At 37.9% G+C, this 21,868-nt stretch overlaps 1 protein-coding gene across 1 annotated transcript in view; it reads left to right on the top strand.

Moving 5' to 3' along the window:
- Positions 1-21,868, top strand: part of LOC122803568 (WD repeat-containing protein 49-like) — a 1,120,011-nt gene that overhangs the window by 674,543 nt on the left and 423,600 nt on the right. Inside the window, exon 19 of the mRNA XM_044073240.1 lies at positions 704-758. Coding sequence (XP_043929175.1) covers positions 704-758 — 55 coding nt within the window. The remainder of the gene's footprint in view (positions 1-703; positions 759-21,868) is intronic.

The raw sequence follows: 21,868 nt of genomic DNA, 5'->3' as shown, positions 1-21,868 counted from the left end.
ACCTGGTCTCAATACTGTCTTGTAGACCTTCCTTTTCACTCTTACTGGTACCCGTCTGTCACAAATCACTCCTGACACTCTTCTCCACCCATTCCACCCTGCCTGTACTCTCTTCTTCACCTCTCTTCCACACTCACCATTACTCTGAACTGTTGATCCCAAGTACTTAAACTCATCCACCTTTACCAACTCTACTCCCTGCATCCTCACCATTCCTCTACCCTCCCTCTCATTTACACACATATATTCTGTCTTAGCCCTGCTGACCTTCATTCCTCTGCTCTTTAGAGAATATCTCCACCTCTCCAGAGTCTCCTCAACCTGATTCCTACTCTCACTACAGATCACAATGTCATCTGCAAACATCATAGTCCACGGGGCCTCCTGTCTGATCTCATCTGTCAACCTGTCCATCACCACTGCAAATAAAAAAGGACTCCGAGCTGATCCTTGATGTAATTCCACCTCCACCTTAAACGGATCTGTTAGGATGTCTGTACCTTCTGAAAATTAGAACTGCTATACTCCTTATTTTGAGTTAGCCTAGTATAAGAAAAGTAATACTGCAGTTTGACATAACAAATTTGATTGATTTTACTTCCTTAGTAAGAATTTGTTACCTGCTTTACTCCCTTTTGATCTAGGCAGGTATGTGACAAACTAATATAAAAAAGAAAAAACATTGTTTTTTTTCCCTCTTTAGTGGACTCAAGTGAAGAGGTCTGCGACTGTACCTATGTAGAGATGAACAAAAACAGGTATGCTGTTTTAATTTATTGCAAATTTCAAAATGTAACAGCATCAGTTTCTTAAAGGACATTTATATCCATACCTCATGTGTTTTCCTCATTATAACAGTTCTGTTCAGCTAAAAATATAAAAAAGCATACAATTTGTTTGCCTCTAGTTATAAGCTGCAAAAAACATCCAACATCCCTCTGTGTTTTTGCAACTGAAATATCACATTACTTAGCGTAGAAATTTGTGTCAGCCTTGTGTCTGTGAATCACTAGCCCAGAGTGGATACTGTAATTGTGCTGAAAGTCTGTAAGGCCAGATTTTTAAAGTGTAAATTATTACTCATAGATGACTGAGATCAGCAAAGGAAATAAGAAGAAACTGCTTAGCTAAGTAATAGATTTTGGGAATTGTAAAACTTATTAGTAAGGATTACATTTGGGAAGCATAACACAATTCTGAAATTTAACTACTTCATCAGGAACAATATTTAAATGTGCCGTGAAAGACACTGAATTAAAACCAATCACAGTAATGCAGAAGAAAAGAAACCCTGTCACTTTCTAGAGACAACCTAAAAAAATGATCATGGTACTGCCCGATGCAGAAATAAAACTAAACGTGTGCTCCCTAGGCACGTAATATTATACGGTCCCAGTGTTATGAAATAGGATAGAAAGAAAAGCAGGTCAGTATGACAGTTCCACCAATGATGTTTAAGTTTTAGATTTTTAGAGCCAAAATTGACATCACTGCTTTTAAAAAACATTAAAATAAAAGTCAGTTTCGGTAACAGACTTGTCTGCCTAAGTCATTTCTGGTGAAATGGAGAGAGTATTAAACCAGCAGAAAGAAGAGTACCAACATCACAGCAGTAAGTGACTTTAGCAATCAAAGTATTTGGATACTGAGGAAAGTAGTGTGACTGAACAAACAAACCAACCAAAAACTTGAAAACAAAAAAACAATGCAAAGTGGAAAACTCTGTGTATACAGACCCCGATTTTATTATTAGCGCTGTCGTTTAAACATTGCCAAAATTCTTCAGATCTAACTCGAAACTGCATGCATCAACTTTTAAAATTTTTCCTTATTACATGATCCACTAGTCCTCACTGGAGTCACTAGGTCTTAAAGAAACCAGGACCAAATATTCCATTAAAAATAGCAACCAGGGTTCGGGTCTCTGATTGTAGTGTTTGCAGGACTGTTTGATTTGTGGAAAAATAAGTGGCCTTGGACTGCCAGACCTCTAATAGTCTCGAAGGTAAGGCACAGATCATCCCTAAGGAATCTGTATGGCATTGTATACAAGGACAAGGCCTTCAGCCTCTCTCGATAGCTCATGTCCTTTTGTCCCTTGATCTTTTTGACAGGAACCTTTGGGGTCTTTTTAACTGCTTAGTAAGGTACATCTTAAAGGAAGTATTCTACGACAGACCTGATCAATGCAGAAGATAGATTGGTCAGGACTTCTTTGGACCTAGAGGAAATATCCTTTATGATTAGTTGTGCCAGATAGAATGATTTCCTGACCACTGTTGCAACATGAAGGTCCAAGGAGAGAGAGTTATCTACCCATATTGCAAGGTCTCTCACAACATCTTCATTTTGGAGTGGGATGTTTTCTATACTGTAAGCTGGGTGGAGAGTTTGCCAAATGCAAAAATATTGAATTATTTTAGCATGTAGTTTTAACCTGTTGTCAGTGCAGCAGCTATTAGCATGTGTAAGTTCACTTTGTAAATTCTGCATATTAGAAGGCAATTCAAGTATAACACCAAGTTAACAATTTTTGGAACACTTGGGTGACCAGAGTTCCTGATTTTTTATTTGGAGATCAGAGATGTATATGCCAAATACAAAAGTTCCTAGCCCTGATCCCTATGGTGTCCCAATGGTTACTTTCACGATCTCTGAGGTTGCACCTGCCACTCTCACAGTGTGGGTTCTGCCCCTTGGCCAATGAACTAGCTATCTAACCACATAGGTATTGTTTGGATGTGTATTTAGCTTGTTGATAATGTTGACATGGGGTATATAGTATTATCTGCTTTGTGAGGTTGAGTTATGCTGTTTGGACAGCATGACCACTTACAACGGCTTGTGTTACCATCTCAAGCAAATTTACCAGATTCATCAGACAGGATCTACCCCTAACAAAGCCAAACTACTAGGGGTTAAATCTTATAATATTTTTTCATATCTTAGTTTATCAGGTCTGTTATGACTGCAGTCCATGACCTTGTAGTTGAGGCTTGTCAGGTTATTTATTGCATTTGTTTACTGGGAAAGTCCACTGGGCCTTGGAGAGCCCATTTTCAGTGGAGGCCCGGGGAGAAAAGCTCCACATACAAATTATACAGAAATTAACTTTCAGTTACATAAATGGCAAGAAGACTATACTTTACAGAATATACAAAAATACAATTTAGTTACATCCATGCTTAGAGGGCTAGACAGTAGCAATAGTAGGCATGGATTTTTAGGTAACACAGTATAATGTACATGCAAGAGTTAGACTGAAATTAAACAGGTAGCTGGGCAGTGGGTTGAAGAGTAGAATAGGAGTACAAAGAAAACAGGGATGAAAGGTTCAGGAGTGGTAGTAAGGTGAGTATAGTGAGAGAGGGTATGTATTAAATTTCTGGGTAGGTATCAGGGGTAGGCACAGCTGGGATGGTTAGAGTGCAGGTTGGCAAGAAGAAGGAGGATGGGAAAAGAGATGGGGAAAAAAGTAGTGGGGTAGAGTAGGGGAGATAGGGTTTAGAGAGAGTTATTTTTGGCATGGGCATAGCCAGCAAGAGGAGAGATATTGTCTAAGAGACCTTTTAAATAGGCAGGGCTACTAATGGAGGTTATTATGGATGGGATGGAGTTCCAGAGTTTGGAAACAGTATAGGAATAGAGCATTTGACCGGCTGGGAGTTGGGGTTTGTTGATTTTGTGCAGAGTTTTATTTTCTGATCTAAGGGGTCTATTTGGCTGGTACAAGGTCAGCAGAGAGGAGAGAGATGGGCATGATGTGGGGTTATATATTAGTTTATGTGCAGTAGTTAAGTGAAGGTAGTTTAGATATTCTAACAAGTTTTTTTTCTCTTATTATAGTGTTTATTTATGCATGTGGACCACCCAGCTGGTTTGCTGTTTCCTTTCCCATTTTGTGTAGTTTTGGTAGAGACTGACAGATTTATACAGTTTTCTAGATGTCTGTAGAATTTGCTTTCCATGTCTACATTTTGGGGGCACAGTTTTATTTGAAGTTAGAGAGACCCTAGAACTGTACCAAGTTTGTATGTTTGAAGTATTTGAATAATGTGATATTTGCCTCAACTGGTTTAGGCATTTTGAAAAAGAATGTTACTAATATGTGGTCACACTTGACTGGAGAAGATTATACCTGTGGGATATTAGCTAGAGCTGTCATGTTTGTTAGGACCAGGTCAAGAGCATTTTGACCTGTTGAGGGCTCTTTGATTATTTGATTCAAGACATTTTTGTTTATGAAATCAAGGAATTTGAGGTATACATCCCCCATTTATCAATAGGTAGTTGAAGTCTCCCAAGGTGATGGAGTTTTTGTGTATATGAAGTATATCCCATGTATTTAAGAACTGGGCATGGTTTTCAGGAGCCAGCGAAGCGGTCCTGTAGCATGCTATGATCTGATAGATGGTTTTGTTTAGGTCAAGATGAATCTTAATAACTTTAATTTGTGACTCTCTGGGAATCTGCCTTGAGGTACTATGGACTTTTTTTTTCATAAATCTGTTTTATTTATTTCAGAGATAATTCACCAACAAATTTATAACAGTCCAATGTACAAAGTGGGTACATACAAACAAAGAATACAACTATATTGGGCGTAGGACCATATAGATAATTTACCAGCAGGGTTACAATAAACAAGGAAATGGCACATAAGCAACAGTACTGTTGATAGCTTTGCATTAAAAAAAATAGTATTATGACTTGATATAAAAATTTTTAACCTTTAGTTAACCCTCAACTATATACAATACTTACAACTGCTACAATGAGTAATCTCAAAGAGCAGGGAGTTTTATTGTTTTGCATGTTCTATACAGTTAATACAAAATTGCGGAATTTACCCTGCTTATCATATTATTATGTATTCAGTGGACAGAAGGTAGTGATTATTATAAGCTAATGTCTGTAATACCTACAAAGAGTATTTATTCCTTAAGAATGTGGTCAATGAGAAAACCCCAAAACTTCTAGTAGTAGGAACGTATTTTATTATTTCTTGTTATCATTTTATGGGAGGCGATGTATTTGACTGCCATGTTTCTGTATCCCTCCCTTGCTAATTTGGGTTTATCTAACCAGTTTTGAGTGATATAAAGTTTTATTAACATGAAAAGAGTGATAAGAATGTGGAATTCCTGCTTGGGTATTCTGTCTGTGGTAATGTGAAAGATTGCAAACTCCCCTGAAACAGTAGTTTCCCCATATCCCATCTTTTCTAGCCTGATTCTTAACGAACCCCATAGATTTTGAACAAATTTGCAATATCAAAGTATGTGAAGTAGGTCTGCATACATCTTCGGGCAGAAAGGACAGAAAGGGGAAGAGTTTGAGTTAAATTTGTTCAGTCTAATTGGTGTGAAATAAGTGTTATTACTGATCATTCTCGGCTGGGCTTGGGAGTGCCTTTTGTGTGGAGTCTGCATGTCCTCCCCGCGGTTGGGTAGCGTTCGAAAGACATGCGTGCGTAAATGGGCGTGCCTTCGTTGAAGGTTGGATGTCGAGCTGGCACCTCAGCATTTCATAAAAATCTACTGCCAATCATTAGCGGACCGGAGTTCCGCTGTGGCGACCCCTTACCGGGAAAAGCCGAAAGACAAACAAACAAACTGATCATTAATTGTGTATAAAGTAGATTTCTAAAAGGCGATAATTTAACAGCATTTTCTATAGCATGTGAAACTTGTTCCATGGTAATTTTATTGTTTATTCCATTCCAATATTTAGAGAACAGGGTACAGGCTTGATATTTTATTATTATAATTCATTTGTACACAGTAGAAAGCATTTTCTTTTTATACAGTAGACATCTCAGGGTCATTAATGAAGTATTAACATCTGTTTGCACATCTTCGGGTATGTTTTTAAAAGCTTCAATGAGTTCCATGACTTGTCTAATGATAATAATGTATTTTTTATTTAAGTTGAAGTTTTCCCTGATTTCATTGGTGGTATTATTTTTAATTTTGTAGAAGTCCCAAATGATGAAGTTTTTTATTAATGGAAATTGAGCTAGATTTAACATCTTAGTCCCTACTGTTGAGTTAGGGTTTAAATGAATTGGTTGTAATAGCTTTAGAATATGTGAAAGGCTTGCAAATTCAAAAAGTTCTTGGTACATGAGAATTTTATGATTAAGTAAGTTATGTACTTTAAATTATTTTTCAGTTTGAAATGTCCATGAAGGGGCGGGCTTTGGGGTTAGGTCTGTATTCCTTAATGTGATTGTGCCATAATTTAACCCACAGTGGGAACCAGTCATTGCTCAGTGGGTTACATTTAGCAATCTGGATAATTCTGTTGGAACATATTATTTTATAGTACAGTTCAAAATCCAGTAACCCCATGCCTTCTTTATCAGTTGGTAGTATTAATTTTGTATAACTAATTCTGGTTGTTTTCAGGTACCAAATAAATTTGGATAGGTCCTTATTTACTTTTTTGAAAAACGATTTACAAAATGTAATATTAGTGGCATTAAGCTGGTATAAAAGTTTCGGAAGAATATTAATTTTAACTATTGCAATTTTAGATAATAGTAGGAAATTCATGTTTTCTCGTCTCTGCAGATCTAGCTTTACAGTCGTCCATTTTTTTAGAAGGTTATTTTGCATGTTTGATTTACGATTATGCTCAAGGTTTACCCATAAGTATTTAAGTGAGTAGCTTGTTTTAATAGATGTCTGTAGAAAGTAAGCTATATTATGACCCAGGGGGTTAAGTGGGAATATGAAGGATTTCAAGGTGTTGATTTCATAATTTGTCACTTTAGAAAAATTCTCAGTAGCATTTAAGATTTTGTTTAAGTCCGTATTTGGTAGCTGAAAGTATATGTTAATGTCATCTGCATATGCTGTTAAGGTTAGCTTATTATGCAGAATCTCTGGAATATGGTAGAATGTTCTTTGTTTTATATATAGGCATAAGGGTTCGATATAGAGGTTAAAGAGATAGTGTGATAGGGAGCAGCCTTGTCTAATGCCATTAATTATTTTTATTGGGTTATACTATGTCTTGTTCAAGAAAAGTGTCATGATGGAAGACTTGTAAAACTTTTTAATTAGTTCAATGAATTCTTCAGGGATATTGTAATATGACAGTGTTAAGTATAGAAAATCTAAGTTTACTTTATCAAATGCTTTAGTTGCGTCCAAGGTGAGAGCACATCTGGGGTATTTATCTTTTCTCAGTAGTTGAATAGCTGCATCTAGAGTGAGAGTATTTTCCCATGTTTGCCTGCCCATCATGAAACCAGATTGTTCAGATGATATAATGCTGGATTGTATTGTTTTGAGTCTATTGGACAAAAATTGTAGTCAAAATTTTTATATCTATATTTATAAGAGCAATTGGCCTGTAGTTCATGGGGTTCTTATTATCAGAATTAGGTTTTGGAATGAAGATAGTCTTAGAGTTATTAATGAAGATGTCAATGAAGCCCCTTTTAGTATTAAAATTACATAATTTCATGAAAATGGGTGAGAGTACGGATGCAAAGTCTGTAAAAATTAGAGGGGAACCCATCAGGCCCAGGAGATTTACTTAACTTTAGCTTCTTAATTGCATTTGTAATTTCTTCATTTGAGAGGGGTGCTTTTAGGGGTCTATATTATAACATCGAAGTCTAAAAACATCAAATGTTATAACATCGACCCCATTTAATCGAAACACCATAAAACCGAACAGTCAGAATAGCAAATTTTTTCCCAGGTAAAAAATTTGCTGTTCTGACAAACATACACACAACTCAAGCACACCCAAAATAAATAATCCACACACATACACTTCATGGAACCCTACACTAAACCAGACATACACCACTAACTACCCACTTACCTTAACCCACCCTAACCCTAAGGTCCCTAACTATCGCACATTCACCTTACCCACTCCCTAACCCTGACTCTCCTACCCCACCCTAACCCTCACGTCCACACAATCGCACATTTACCTGACCCGCGCCCTAATTCACTTAACCCGCTCCTAACCCTAAAGTCTGTCACTACCGCACACTCACCTTACCCGCACCCTAACCCTAAAGTCCCTAACTACCGCACACTCACCTTAACCCAGTCCATTCACTCACTTACGTTAACCCGGTCTGTAACCATCGCACCACACTTACCTGAACCAAATCCGTAACCTCTGTTCGCTCACTTCCCTAAACCCGGTCCGTAACCATCGCACCACACTGCTGTAAATAGCGAAGCCATGGACCACCGAAATCTTACCCTAGGTAAAATTTAGATGTTCCGAAGCTTCGCTATTCTCAGCTTTCGCACTAAAGGGTTCAATATTATAACATTCAAAGTTTTTGAACTTCGATGTTATAATATAAACCCACTTTTAGCAGGTCAGCTTGATGATTTTCAATTGTTGGAAATTTTATATTGTTAAGAAAACTTTTACAGTGCTCTACTGAGGTTTGTTTCTGGAGTCCATTTAGTTGTGTATAAATGTCTCAAAGATGTCCATTATTTCCTTATTTGTATTTGCTGTTTTGCTGTTATATGTTATTTCGGTTATATTGGGAGCTGATTGGAGTGTATTTATTAGTTTTGCTAATAATTTGGATGTTTTTTGTGTCAGGTCTGCATATCTAGTAAGAAGTTTCATTTCTGTAAAAGAATACTTTTGACTATGCACCATATATAAATCTTTTTGTAATTTCAGGAGATTATTTTCCAGGTTAAAGTTATGTTGCAGTTTTTCCTCAACTTCTTTAATTTCAGAATGTAGTTTAATCTCTTTATCCTTGATTATTTTTTTTTTTGTAATAGGATGCTTTGCGAATTAAAATGCCTCTTATCCTCACATTCATTGCAGCCCATCTTATATCAAAGATATATTGATGTCTAGAAAGTTATTCTCTAAGTCATCAAGAGAGCTATCTATTTCCTGTCTGATGTCTTGTTTTAACAAAAGGTCGGGGTTTAGAGACCATCCAAAACATTTAAAGTTATCTTGGTTAATTTTTAACCAGTTTGTTTTGAGGGTTATTTTAGAATGATCCAAGAGAAAATCTAGGTTCAGCACTATAATTAAGCTCTAATTTTATAAAGGAATCTGAGATTAGAAAGAAGTCTATTCTAGACCATGATTTATAGCAAGGTAAGTAATATGTGAAATTTACCTTAGGATTAGTGTCATTTTTGAGTTTGTAGGGCTCTATTAGTGAAAATTATGTAATGAGGTCCTCTAATGCTAAAACAGATCGAAGGTCTCAAGAGTTTTTATTATTTGTTCTGTCTATTGTAGGGTCTTGCACCAAATTCCAGTCTACTCCCAATATGTATTCATGTTCTGGGAATCTTTTTAAGAGGTTGTATATCTCAATAATATTTTATTTAACATTTGTTAACTGGGAAAGTCCAACTTGAAATAAAGCCAATTTTCAACGGAGGCCCGGGGAGAAACACTCCATACATGTGTCTTTGTGACGTAGAAGGAAATCGGAGGAAACCCACATGAATGCTGGGAGGACATGCAATCTTCACACAGAAGGCAGTCCAGCCGAGAATCGAACCGGAGAACCTCTTGCTATGAGGCGACAATGCTACTGCTGCACCACTGCGCCGTCCAACAATCTTGTTGTTTACATTAACATCAGACTTAAAGATTAATAAAATCTTGTTGTTAGTACAGGGGCCATATAGGTTTATAAATAAAAAGGGTCTAGTGAGAGGGGCTTTTAGACAGGTAAAGTAGCACCACCTACCCTTTTCATCCTGACCAAAGTCTACAATATGCTCTTTAAAAGAGGCTTTGATAATAATAGCCACGCCTTTTGAGTTGGTACAACTGCCCGAAGCTATTACTGAATTTATCCATTTCTTTTTCCTGTCGCTATCCCAGTCACCATTCATTAAATGTGTTTCTTGGACAAAAATTACATTAGCATCAGACTTAAAGATTAAGTGCATAAGTAGCTTTTTTTTCTTAGTCTCCTGAAGGCCTCTGACATTCCAAGAATCTATAGACCACATTATTTGTTCACAATTAACTTAGGTAACATAATGTATTTGGATTTTAACTCTTTCTTTAGAAAGTATATAAGTAATCTGTAGTAGAGACATGTCCATATCTGTCTTCGTAGCATCATCAGTCTCCAAAACCATCCCCAATCCTAACCCTAAAAACAATTAACCTAAGGGGAGAATAACATTGAAAACTTGTTGTACATCTTTAGCAGTAGAAATTATCTTCATACATATTATGACCATAACAAGAAGATCACGTTTCAAGTGTGAATAATAAAACAATAATGTACACAAAGTTCAAATCACAAGATGTGATAGTAACTATCAGCACAAACCTCTACATCATCGCTCCAATTATAACTGTTAATAACCTGGCATAGTAAAACATTGTGCAACATCAATATCAGCTCTCAAGAAACATGAGTATTAAACATGAGAGAACAGCTTAAAGCAGATATTTTAGGAAGACGAGTGTCACATACAAGTTATGCTTAAAGAAGCGTTCATCAAGCTATCAAGACCCTTAAGAACTCTGAGAATAGCAGTAAAATTGTGTATAATCATACTGGAACTAATATTATCTGCCATATTTTAACATATCAATGTCTAAACAGGCTGGAGGTATTAGGTAATCTATTACTGATTACTCTATTTGGCTGAGTAACGCCTAAGATTATGTTAGTATACAACTGTTCAAAAAAAAATGAATATAATATGTGTTCGATGCTCTTATCTCCAAAACATTGCCTCTACAGTCATAGGAGGGATAGACTATGAAAGTTAATGCTATGTCTAGACTCTATTTAAATCTTATGGCAGAGCATTTCAAATATTTGTATAAGCAGTTGATAGAATTTCTGATAGTGACAGGCAAGTCAGGAAGAGTCTATGCAGTGCGACCAAGCAAGGCACTGCAATAGTAAGCTGTAGGTCTAAATAAAAATGCAGTACGTACGGAACCTGGAGGAAGAAACAAAGTCTGTTGTTTCACCACATCTCATCAACAGCCGATCAGAATGGTAGAGTTCGGTTTTCAACTTACTATAGTTCAGTTTAATTCCACACAGGAACTATTCTGTGTTTGATTTAATTTAGAACTGCAGTCAACCGGTTTACCGGTGACTACTTTTATTTTATTTATTTTATTTAACATTTGTTGACCGGGAAAGTCCGACTAGGTTCCACAGATCCTGTTTTCAGCGGAGGCCCGGGGAGAAACGCTCCAGAGCTTTACTTTCCTCATGAATACTGAGTTTTAAGAAGGAGCTAGTAAACAAGGAAGGTGGTGTTGCTGCCAATTCAGTCCTGAAGGGCAAATAAACTTGTTGCAGTGTAGCCCCTCCCCTTTTTCTTTTGCAGCTTCTTAATCGGAATTCGCTGTATTTCTGGATGACATTAGAATTTCAAAACAGGACCAAAGCACCTCAGGTACCTTGATATCTGCTGCTGTTTATTTTTTCCCTGTCAAGGTTGTCAGTTTTTCTATTAATATCCATAGCATCCAGCTCACAAGTGTCACAACAACCAAAGGAATTGCAGAGAGACTGTATTAGAGCATGTTATGAGTCATTTAGATTAACTGTGGGAGTTCACCAAAGGCTCCCATAAAAGCTGTTTTGGCTTCACTAGGTGAGTTGATACTGTATTTATTTTCTTCATATAGGAAGCACAAAATATTGAGGTATTTCATTTGGAATGTGATGCTTTTATGAGTCAGGAAAGCACTGAAAGGAGAGAGCATTTATCTTTTAAGTTTTATTTGAAGTGGAAGATCTTGTACAAATGTGATTTTATAGCCATTCCACATGATCGATCTCTTGGATTTGGCTGCATCCATTATTTTCTGAACATGGTAATAATTCAGCAGCTTGGCATAAATTTGCCTAGGGTTGTCAGTATTTTGAGATCTGCGGAGCGCTCTATGGGGTCTCTCTATCACTATTTCTTTAACAAGATTGTTGTCATCCAGGAGGGCACAGAATATCTGTTTAAGTGCATCTTGTAGCTTTGTCTGATCATACACATACACCTCAGGAGGAACTCCTCTTATAAGTACATTGTTCTTTCTGTTTGCTTTGAGATCAATTAGCTTTTGATTTATTTCTTCAATAGCTGCATCCTTAGTGTTTAATTGTTTTTGTAGTTCTTCTTTCTTCATTTCCTTTGCTACTGACTTAGCCTCAGTTAAATCCAGTCTTGAAGCAATATGGTCGAGAATGGTGAGGTACTATGGACTTTAACAAATATGGATACTCCACCACAGTTTACATTGGATCTAAATGTAGGGTTACCATAGTATTTAATGCGGAACATCGCAGTAGCTCCGTGTTTGCCGATTTTTGATTGGCCTGTTTGCCGGTATATGAACCAATCAAAAACTTGCACAGCGGACCCTCTTCTGTTCAATGCGGAACATCAAGCAGTTCCGCATTGAACAGAGTTCTGTTTTTTGATTTTTCTGATTGGCTCGTATACCGGTATATGGGCCAATCAAAAAAAAACAAAGCGGAGGCTGTTTTGCCGGGACTGTAACCGGCAGTGCGGGAATCCGGATCAGACTGCCAATCCAGGGACAATCCCGCTGAAATATGGATGTCTGGTTTTTGAAAATTCTGAGATTTGTCCATGTTTTTGAAACCCCGACAAATCGCAGAATTTTCAAAGACTGCCCGGACGCCCAGACAGGAGCCCAAAAAAGAGGACGTGTCTGGGGAAACCCAGACGTATGGTAACCCTATCTAAAGGCATGTTAGATGCAAAACCCTGGCATGGGGGTGCTTTCTGCACACTTAAACCAGGATTCTGTAATAATACACACACGAATGTGCTCCAAATGCAGGAGGGCTTCAAGGTCAGGCAATTTGTTATTTAGACTCATAGCACTGAGCCCACCACTCTGATGTTGTCCGCTGCTTTGTTTTTATTTTTTAGGTTGAAAGCTCCATTAGCTGGACTCTTCCTAAAATACTCATTTACTGGCTTTTTAATACCCAGTTTAATTTACTGCATAGCAGACTTAGAAAGATATGTGTACTGGTGGATGCCATTACATTGTATTATAAAACATTTCTTTCTGTTGTACCTGTTTTCATTTGAGGATTGTGATATTATTTTTATAGTTAAAATGTTTATGTAAGAACAAGGAAAAAGGAACAACCTAGCTGAAGAAAGTTACATGTTAGCATACTATCATTTAATATTAAATAGAAAAGTTTGTTGAAAACATCTCATAACTAAAATATTTAATGTAATTTTTATATTTTAATTTTTAAATTTAAGTCTACTAGATGAAGTATTATATTACTATTATTGGAAGTAGAATTAGATATAAAAGAAAGAGCAATTATGCTTGGAGCAAACATTTCTGTATCTGTGATGATCACATGAATCAGAGTCTCTTTTGTTGTGGGAAACATTGCCATTTGTGTAAGACCAGCCTACATGCATCCTATAGTAAATTATTCAAAAAAAGATAGTCATAGAGCAAGATTCTTAGTCCATATTTGGAAAAATTAAAATTTCAAATCTTCTGTTACCTGTCAAAGTCCAATAAGTTACACCTAATCGACAGCAGATGATTTTACTATTGCCCATTACACAACTGCAACACATTTTAGCAGTAATCCACAACTGTGCATAGGTATATCAGGATTTACCCATGGTTGGTGTGGTTTGATCACGAGGGCGAAGCCTGAGTGATTAAACAAAACCAACCTTGGGGAAATCCTGATATACCCGCAAACAGGAGTGGATTATTGGTATTGTACAATGACTTTATTCAAGGAAAAAAGGCTTACGTTTTTTAGATAATGTCATTATAATAGAAGTCATTAATGCTCTTCTGTCATCTTCTGGTACTCTGGGACACTTAGCTGATGAACTGTGCATGCTCTGCATTTAACAGCTCCATAGAAAGTTATTGTCTGTTGTGCTTCCCTCCCCAAAATCATTGAGCAATGAAGTCATTACGTGAGTTGCTGTGGAACTGATTGTACAGATCTCATCATGGAAAACTGAGATATTTTTTAAATATGTATACTTTTGTAACCTGTTCTGTGAAGCAGACTATAAGTTTAAGATTTTTTTAAAAGCAGTTTAATCCTCCATGTAGCGGCATGGAAAAAGTAAGCTAAACTGCTTTTCAAAAATCTTAAACTAATAGTCTGCTCCACAGAGCAGGTTACAATGAAGGGGTTATGGTGCATATTCCAACAGAAAGACTGGCCACACAGTGACTGGACTTCTTTTTATTGGTATGTGCTCAATTTACAATGGGCATGCTGGGTGGACTGTCCATTCAGGGTGCTCGTTTTTGAATAGCAATGAGCTGTTACTGTATAACTAAGTATAATCTGAAAAATGTTTTTCAGTGTCTAATTCCTCTAAGGGCACATAATTTTTAGAAATGGGAATAAGTGTATTTCCCTTTCCTCTTGAGTTTTTTGCTGTATCCCCACCGTAACCATTAAGCCTCCTTCCCCATTTTGAGAGATGGGCAAGAGTCCTGTGGTTGATTTTTTTCTCTTGGGCTGAGTGCTGAGCCTATAAAGTGGTGTTGTAATCCATGAGGAGAGGAATTTACTATCTTAAATCCTTTATCTCACTGTGCATTTATACTGGATGTACAGTAAGCTACTTCAGGGCTTGGCATGAAGTGTTCATTTACAAGGGCATATCACATGCTTTTCTCAAGCAATATAATCCCTCATGACTACCCTGCCCCCCGCAAAGCCAGCACACCTGTGTGGTCTCCAGTCTCCACTGGGAAGTCTGCCATGGGACCAATCACCCTAGCCATGCATTCCCACCCTCCCCCAAGGAGAGGTAAGCCAAGCAAGCTGCTTCACTCCTCCCTTCTCCCTGTCAGCTTCAACTGCTATCCAGGCTGCAAAATGGAACCCAAGTTGCCTAGATCATAGTACAGGCTCAATCCCTTTACACTAACAGTGCTGCATCTCAGAAGTAGTATATGTAGAGTTTGGAATTGTGGGGGCAGGGCCCCTCCATTGGGAGATGTCAGGGTTCTGTCTTCTACAAATCTTCCTGAAGAAAATTGTTTTCTGATCACAATCAATGCAGATTGTGTAGTAGCACAATTACAAAGTTTTCATTACTCAATTTTTTGTTTGTTATTGTGGGATGTAGGATTTTAGATTGCTTAGAAAGTCTGATATGGTATAGTCCATCTTCTTTGTACAGTCAGGACTTTGACAGCTAGTCTTAACTTGGCAGATGAAACTTTCCTTGGCTGTAGCACCCATATCCATAACACTCCAGGCTCCTCTTTAACATTCTAGATCTCTTTGAGTTCACAGAGAGAAATAGCCCTAGTCTGTCTTATTGTTCTTGTGAGAAACATTTTGATTTCCAATTTGTTCCAAGTATATTTCCATCAATTAGTCAAGCATTAATTTGTTGCTGCAGCTTTCAGGTCAGATAATTAATTTTTTCTAACTTTCTGACAGCTTTTAAAGTTAAACTGTAGCCTTCTCACCATGCCCTTTCACTTAGCCCGCTTCTGTTTAGTGCAGCAACATATGCTTCTGTTTTTAGTTGTAGTTGTGTTTTAAAAATTACTATGATTCCGAAGTGTGTTTTTTTTACCATTTAATTAAGTTTTGTGTGCTCTTTGCTCTTTATTTGAAGTTAAACCTTTTAATTTAAGGCATTGTATAGCCTACATTGCTTTTTGATTTCTCTGCTGGGCCTAGGTGTTTTTCAAAATTTCCTTTCCTCTCAACCTCCTTATTTTTGTTATGCTTTTATACTTGGAGACTTTTGAGATGTCTGCCCCTACTGTATAAATGACTTGGAAGTTACGTGGCCCCAGAAGTTCCTCACAGTCTTATCCCCTCTGCTTATCTTACTGGTTACTGACAAAACAAACTGGGAAGGCCATCCCCTTAGACTGTTAGTGTACTTTGAAGTTGCCTTAATGTGTGAATTTGTTCCTCATTGCTGACTTGCCTGTTTTGAATTGCTTTGCAATTACTTGTAGTGTTGTTAGACTTGTTTCTGGTACCGTCTCAATTTTGGCTAACTAAAGTGTGTTTTTACAATAAGAAGACTGGGGCTGCAATTCTAGTGTGAGTAGAAAGGTAGCCTGGGCTGTCTGAATTGGGAAGCACAAAATGTGGCTTAAATTGACAATTATGTCTTGTAGCTAGTTGTTACCTTTTTCACTTTTGGCTAACCATAAGTGTGTTTTTACATTTAAAAGACCGGGACTGCTATCCTAGTTGGAGTAGTAAAGTAGCCTGGTCAGTCCAAGTTGGAAAACCCACAGGTAGGCTTAAAGTTGAGAATTACTTGTAGCTAGTTATTTGATTTTTTTCTGATACCATTTCACTTTTGGCTATCTAAAGTGTGTTTTTCCATTAAGAAGGCTGGGACTGCAATTCCAGTGTGAGTAGAAAGGAAGCCTGGCCTGTCTGAGTTTGGAACACACAAGGGGGCTTAAAGTGAGATTGTTTCATCAGCCATAAGGCTTTTTTAGAGACTTAGTTGAGTGTTAATCTGCACTTGAGGGCTGTTTTTACATTAAGAAGTTCCAGGATCATCCATCTTGTGGCAGAAATTGTTTACCTGGTCTCTCAGAGTTGGAAGGCACTCCAAAGATGTTAAAGTGTAGTTATTTATTGGCCAGAGAGCATGGGATTTAAGTTTCAGTTTTTTTTCTATATGCTATAAATTAAGACGCATTTTCATGGGGCTGTTCACTGCTCAGTGGCACTTAGCATTACTGTAACATTTACTAACTATACTAAAGCAAACTAAGTCCTGTTAAGTGACAGTTTGGCTTCCCCAAACCCAGAGAACATAGCTACCTGTGCAGAATTATTTACAGAAACCCTGTATAAACATGTAAATGGCTGCACTGAGGCTGCTATGCCTACCAGAAGTAAGCCCATATTTAACACCGAAACCAAATCACACTGGCGGAATATTTTCCTTAACAGGCAACATAACAAAAGGAAAAAGTCATGGCCAAAATTAGAAGGAGCAACTATCATAGAGACAGGAGCTCTCTGATTCAACAAAACAAGAAACTAAGAGGTCTAATAAAGTTCAACAAGGCCAATTACAAGGTAAGGAAAGCCTCACAGGATAAGAACAATCATAAGGCCTCTTCAGTTATGTCAAGAACCTTAAAGCTAAAACTCAGCATTGTGGAGAACTGGTGGTAAATACTCTGTAAGGCCAAAAACTCTGCTTCAGTGGATCCCAACAATATCCCCGGTTACCATCTAAAATGACTTAAAATGTTACCTAGCAGGACCTCTTTTGGCACTCTTCAACTACAGCATCAGAACATGTTACTTGCCAGGTGAATGGAAGGCTGCAATGGTCATCGTCTTCATAAGAGTGGACCATCAGCTGATCTTAGGAACCACAGACCCATCAGTCTGACAAGTCTAATATGCAAAGCCATGGAATGAATTGTCATGGAAATGATCAAGAAGGACATTGGCAACCTTCAGACATGGAACCCATCCTGGTTTAGATTTATTAAGGGAAGGTCTTGACTGCTTAGTCTGATAGGCTTCTTTGAGATGGTCAACATGGCTATGGATGAGAGGAAAACAGTGCATACCCGCCCACCACGACCTGGCTAAGTTGTTCAATATAATAACTCACTCAGGTATTGTTGACAAACTCTCAGAACTAGGCATAAATCTCTAGATAACTCGTTGGCTCACAGATAGGACTCAAGAAGTCAGGATTGGTGAGAGCACCTACACCAAGAGACCGGTCAACAGTGGGGTACTCAGGGGCTCCATATTGGGCTCGCTCCTGTTTAGCATCTACTTCTCAGAAGTCAAGGCTAATGTCAAAGGCCTCTGGCTCACCAAGTTCGCAGGTGATTGTAAATTGGGAGCTATTGTAGATTCCTTCCATGACACCAATATCCTACAAAAGGGTCTAACACAAACAAATGACTGGTATGAAAGCTACTGATTAAAACTCATTGCAAATAAGTTATCATCCCCTTTGGGAAATTGTCCACTCAAGCTACTTACTTTATCAATAAAACACCCCTAAGAGTTGACCTGATCATTAGGGATTTGGGAACATATGTAGACAGTAATCTGGCATTCGGCCAACACTTAGCCAAGATAGCAAGAAAATAATTCTATGTCACCCAACTCATAAGCAAGGATATGGCATCCAAGTACACAGAAGTAATAGTATCACTCTGCCCAGCCCTCATCAGACCCATCAATGAGTACAAAGCCCTTTTTAACGTGTCCCTAATCTGGCACTTGCAACAGTTGGAACCCCCTCCAAGGTTGTTTACCAGGAGAATCCAGAGTATGAATACCCTGTTCTACACAGATTGCCTTAATGTCCTATGTCTGTACTCATTCCCTACAGGTTACTGAGAGGTGATCTATGCCTTGCATATAAGACATCCTCACATCCATCTCTGATGGATCTCTTGCACTTCTGCAAGACAAATAGCAGCAGCAACACTAGATCCAAAGGACCTGAACTTTGCAACATAAATAGAACCTGCTGGAGAGACCAATGTGTGTCTCAAAGGATCCTCACATTAAGGAATAAATTTTCCATCTTCATGAAGCAGAGTTCATCCCTGATCCTATTCAAAAGAAACCTTAATCACTGAATGGGAAATTGCAAATTCACCCAGATCTGGCCCCTATGCCTCTGATGGACAGAGGTCGATAGTAAGTAAATTAATCCCCAGCTAACATACCTTCCCCCATAGCCATTAGCTACCTGTTTGCTAACATACCCAACTGTATGGGTATCCAAGGAACCCTAGGACAAAACTGGTTTGGATTTCACAGCTAGGCTTGTAAAGACCCTGGTTGTACTCTGTCTTTTAAAATTACTGTTCAGTTTTTTAACACTAGCTATGTTCGATCAGTCAATTTATTCCTTTCCATGTTTGTGGCTAGATGCAGGCTTTTTTGTATGTTTTTGTTCACCAGCTGCCTGCTTATTATCAGGACTCTACAGTTAATTGGCCCTTTCATTCCCTGTAAGCTGAAAGACAATTGTAGGCTGTCATTTATGCAGCCGCCATGTTTTTTTTTCGTAGACTCTAACTCTACCCCTTTGTGTCAAGGGTGAGTACCCAGTTCACAGTGAAGGCGTACTGTGCCTGTCCCTTGCATGTGACTACTCCCATACCTATGTAACTAAAGGTCATGCTCACTGTCATTGTATGCGAAGCCAACATATCTGGTTATGGCTATTTTGTCTACAAGCATCCTTGTGCATGCAGTGAGACAGCCACCTGACCACCTATCCCTTCCCCCAGAGAAGGGAGCCAGCATTTGTCATGCACTTTTACCCTTTTCTGCAGTGACTAGTGCAATGGGGAAAATATGTTGCCCTCACCTTTATTCCAAATATAGACTGATTAACTGCACTTCATCTCAAACCAAAACAAAATTAAGTGCAAGAATCCTCTCCAAAAAGAAAGTATGCATAATTTCCCAATATACTGAAATCCTTCTTGGAGGAGATATACACCCTAATCCTTACCCCACCTATCACAATGAACACAAAGATAATTCTCTCCCACATACTTCTGTAACCCACCAACAGCCAATCCCCAACCCTGGTGATCTATTTTTTTCTGCAATAAATGTTAGAAGTATAAGAAATAAAACTGCATAACTACATGCCTGGATTACCCAATATAACCCTAATGTTCTCATTGTAACTGAAACTTGGCTTAAACCCAACATAAATGACTCTGAAGTGATACCTCCCGGCTATAATATCATCCATAATGACAGAATAAAGAGGAAAGGTCCTGGTATTGCTTTAATATTTCCCAGTATCTACCACATTTCCCCTTACAGCAAACTAACACCAACACTGAGTTCAGCAGAGCTTCTTGTTGCTTTCCTCAAAATAAACAATTATAAACAAATATGTATTACTGTCCTTTACATCCCTCCTGGTGACAATACAGCTATACTGGAAGACATCCTACACGAGATATCCATAACATTTCCACAAGAAAAAATACTACTAGGTGATGTGAATGTCAATTGGTTGGACATAAATTCTAACTCCCCCATCCTACATCTAGAATATATAAGGTTACACACAACTAATTAATAACCCCACACATTACAGCAAGACGTCAAATTCTCTATTAGACTGGATCCTTTTATCAGAGCCTAGCAAATACTCCACCACAGGTACAATATCAGACTCTTTCAGTGATCATCTCCCAGTCTATGTGACCAGACATTTCACACATCCAGTTAAATGGCATATTTACACAACAACATGTAACCTTTCCGAGTTTAACCCAGGAATGTTCATTACTGCACTATCATGTATCAACTGGAACTTCCTAAAAATGTTCTCCTTAGATAATGCTTTAATTGAATTTAGTGCAACTTTACTAAATTTCCTAAATATCCTTGCACCTCCTAGAAGGAAGAGACTGAAAAGAATAATGCAATTCGGCTGTCCAAAAAGGGTAGAATATGCTTATGCATGACAGAGAAAAGCATAAAAAGCATGGCAAAAACATAAAACACCTCAGTATCAAGAAAATGTCACAATGCTTTACAGTCGTACTAAAAAGCAAATAACTGAAGGCAAAAAACAATATCATAATACCTAAACACAACCCTAAACAATTTTCAACGTCTATTAAAGAAATCTTTCATCCCGGCCAAAAATTCAACCTCAGCACCTCTCCCAGTATCTCACCACTTAAAACTGCAATACAGCTCATCTCTTATTTTATAAATAGTATAGCATCTCTAACCAAGGATTCCTCAACATCTAATACAAACCCTGCCCAGCAGCCACATATCACCACATCCACTTTCACCTTCAAACCTGTGCCCACATCCTATATAAAACTACTCTTAAACAATCTTAAACCATGCTTTTCTTCAGCTGATGACCTGCCAAGTGAATACTTAAAAGTATCAGCCAATAGCATTGCCTATCCTGTCGCAGTCCTTATAAAAAGATGGAACATTGGATTCCTAGATTGTCCCATCTAGAAAATGTCACACATTACCCCTCTGCACAAAGGAGGAAATTCAACAGACATTAATAACTTTAGACCTATAGCAATCATATTTCCCTTGACAAAATACTTGAAAAATGTATTCAAAAACAATTGCTAGACTATCTCCTGCAAGAAGCAATCCTATCCCCTACACAACATGGCTTCCGTCCTTCTCTTAGTACTAACACTGCCCTTCAAACCTATATAGATACTGTCAGTAAAGCTAGAGATAACCTCAAACTGGTCTGTTCCTTATTTCTAGACTTGTCTAAATTCTTTGACTCAGTTGGTCACAATAAACTTCTACTTTAAATATCCTCACTAGGTCTGTCTCAGCCCACCTTTCTGTGTACCTGTTCAATAGGTATCAGTCAGTAAAATGGCACTCAGTGCTCTCTCCTTACCTCCCAGTCACCACCGGTGTACCACAAGGCTTTAGCCTTGGTTCCCTTCTCTTTCATATTTTCACCAACACCCTCTATGTATCCACATAACAGGCCACCCTAATACAATATGCAGATGATTCCACTCTCATTTGCATAACTGACAACATGGTACACCTCCAAAAAATTACTCATGAAGCTTTAACAGCCACTGAAACATGGATTCTAAACTCACAACTCATTCTCAACCCAAAAAAGACCAAGCTACTATTTTTCCCCAAATCCCTCTCTCATTAAAAAAAAACAAAATTTAAAGTACTCTCTGTTAATAATACAACCACTGAAGTCACTTCTTGTAACAAACTATTATGGATGATAGTGGATGATAATCTTTTATTTGACCTGCATATACAAAATTGTATAAGAAAAACTCATCAAAAACTAGGAATGCTTTACAGAGCCAAAAACGTTCTCACCAACAC

Source organism: Protopterus annectens, chromosome 5.part1 (assembly GCF_019279795.1).
Source record: "Protopterus annectens isolate FY-2018-M chromosome 5.part1, PAN1.0, whole genome shotgun sequence".
In the NCBI taxonomy this organism is placed as follows: Eukaryota; Metazoa; Chordata; order Ceratodontiformes; family Protopteridae; genus Protopterus; species Protopterus annectens.
This window is presented reverse-complemented; position numbering and strand designations above follow the sequence as displayed.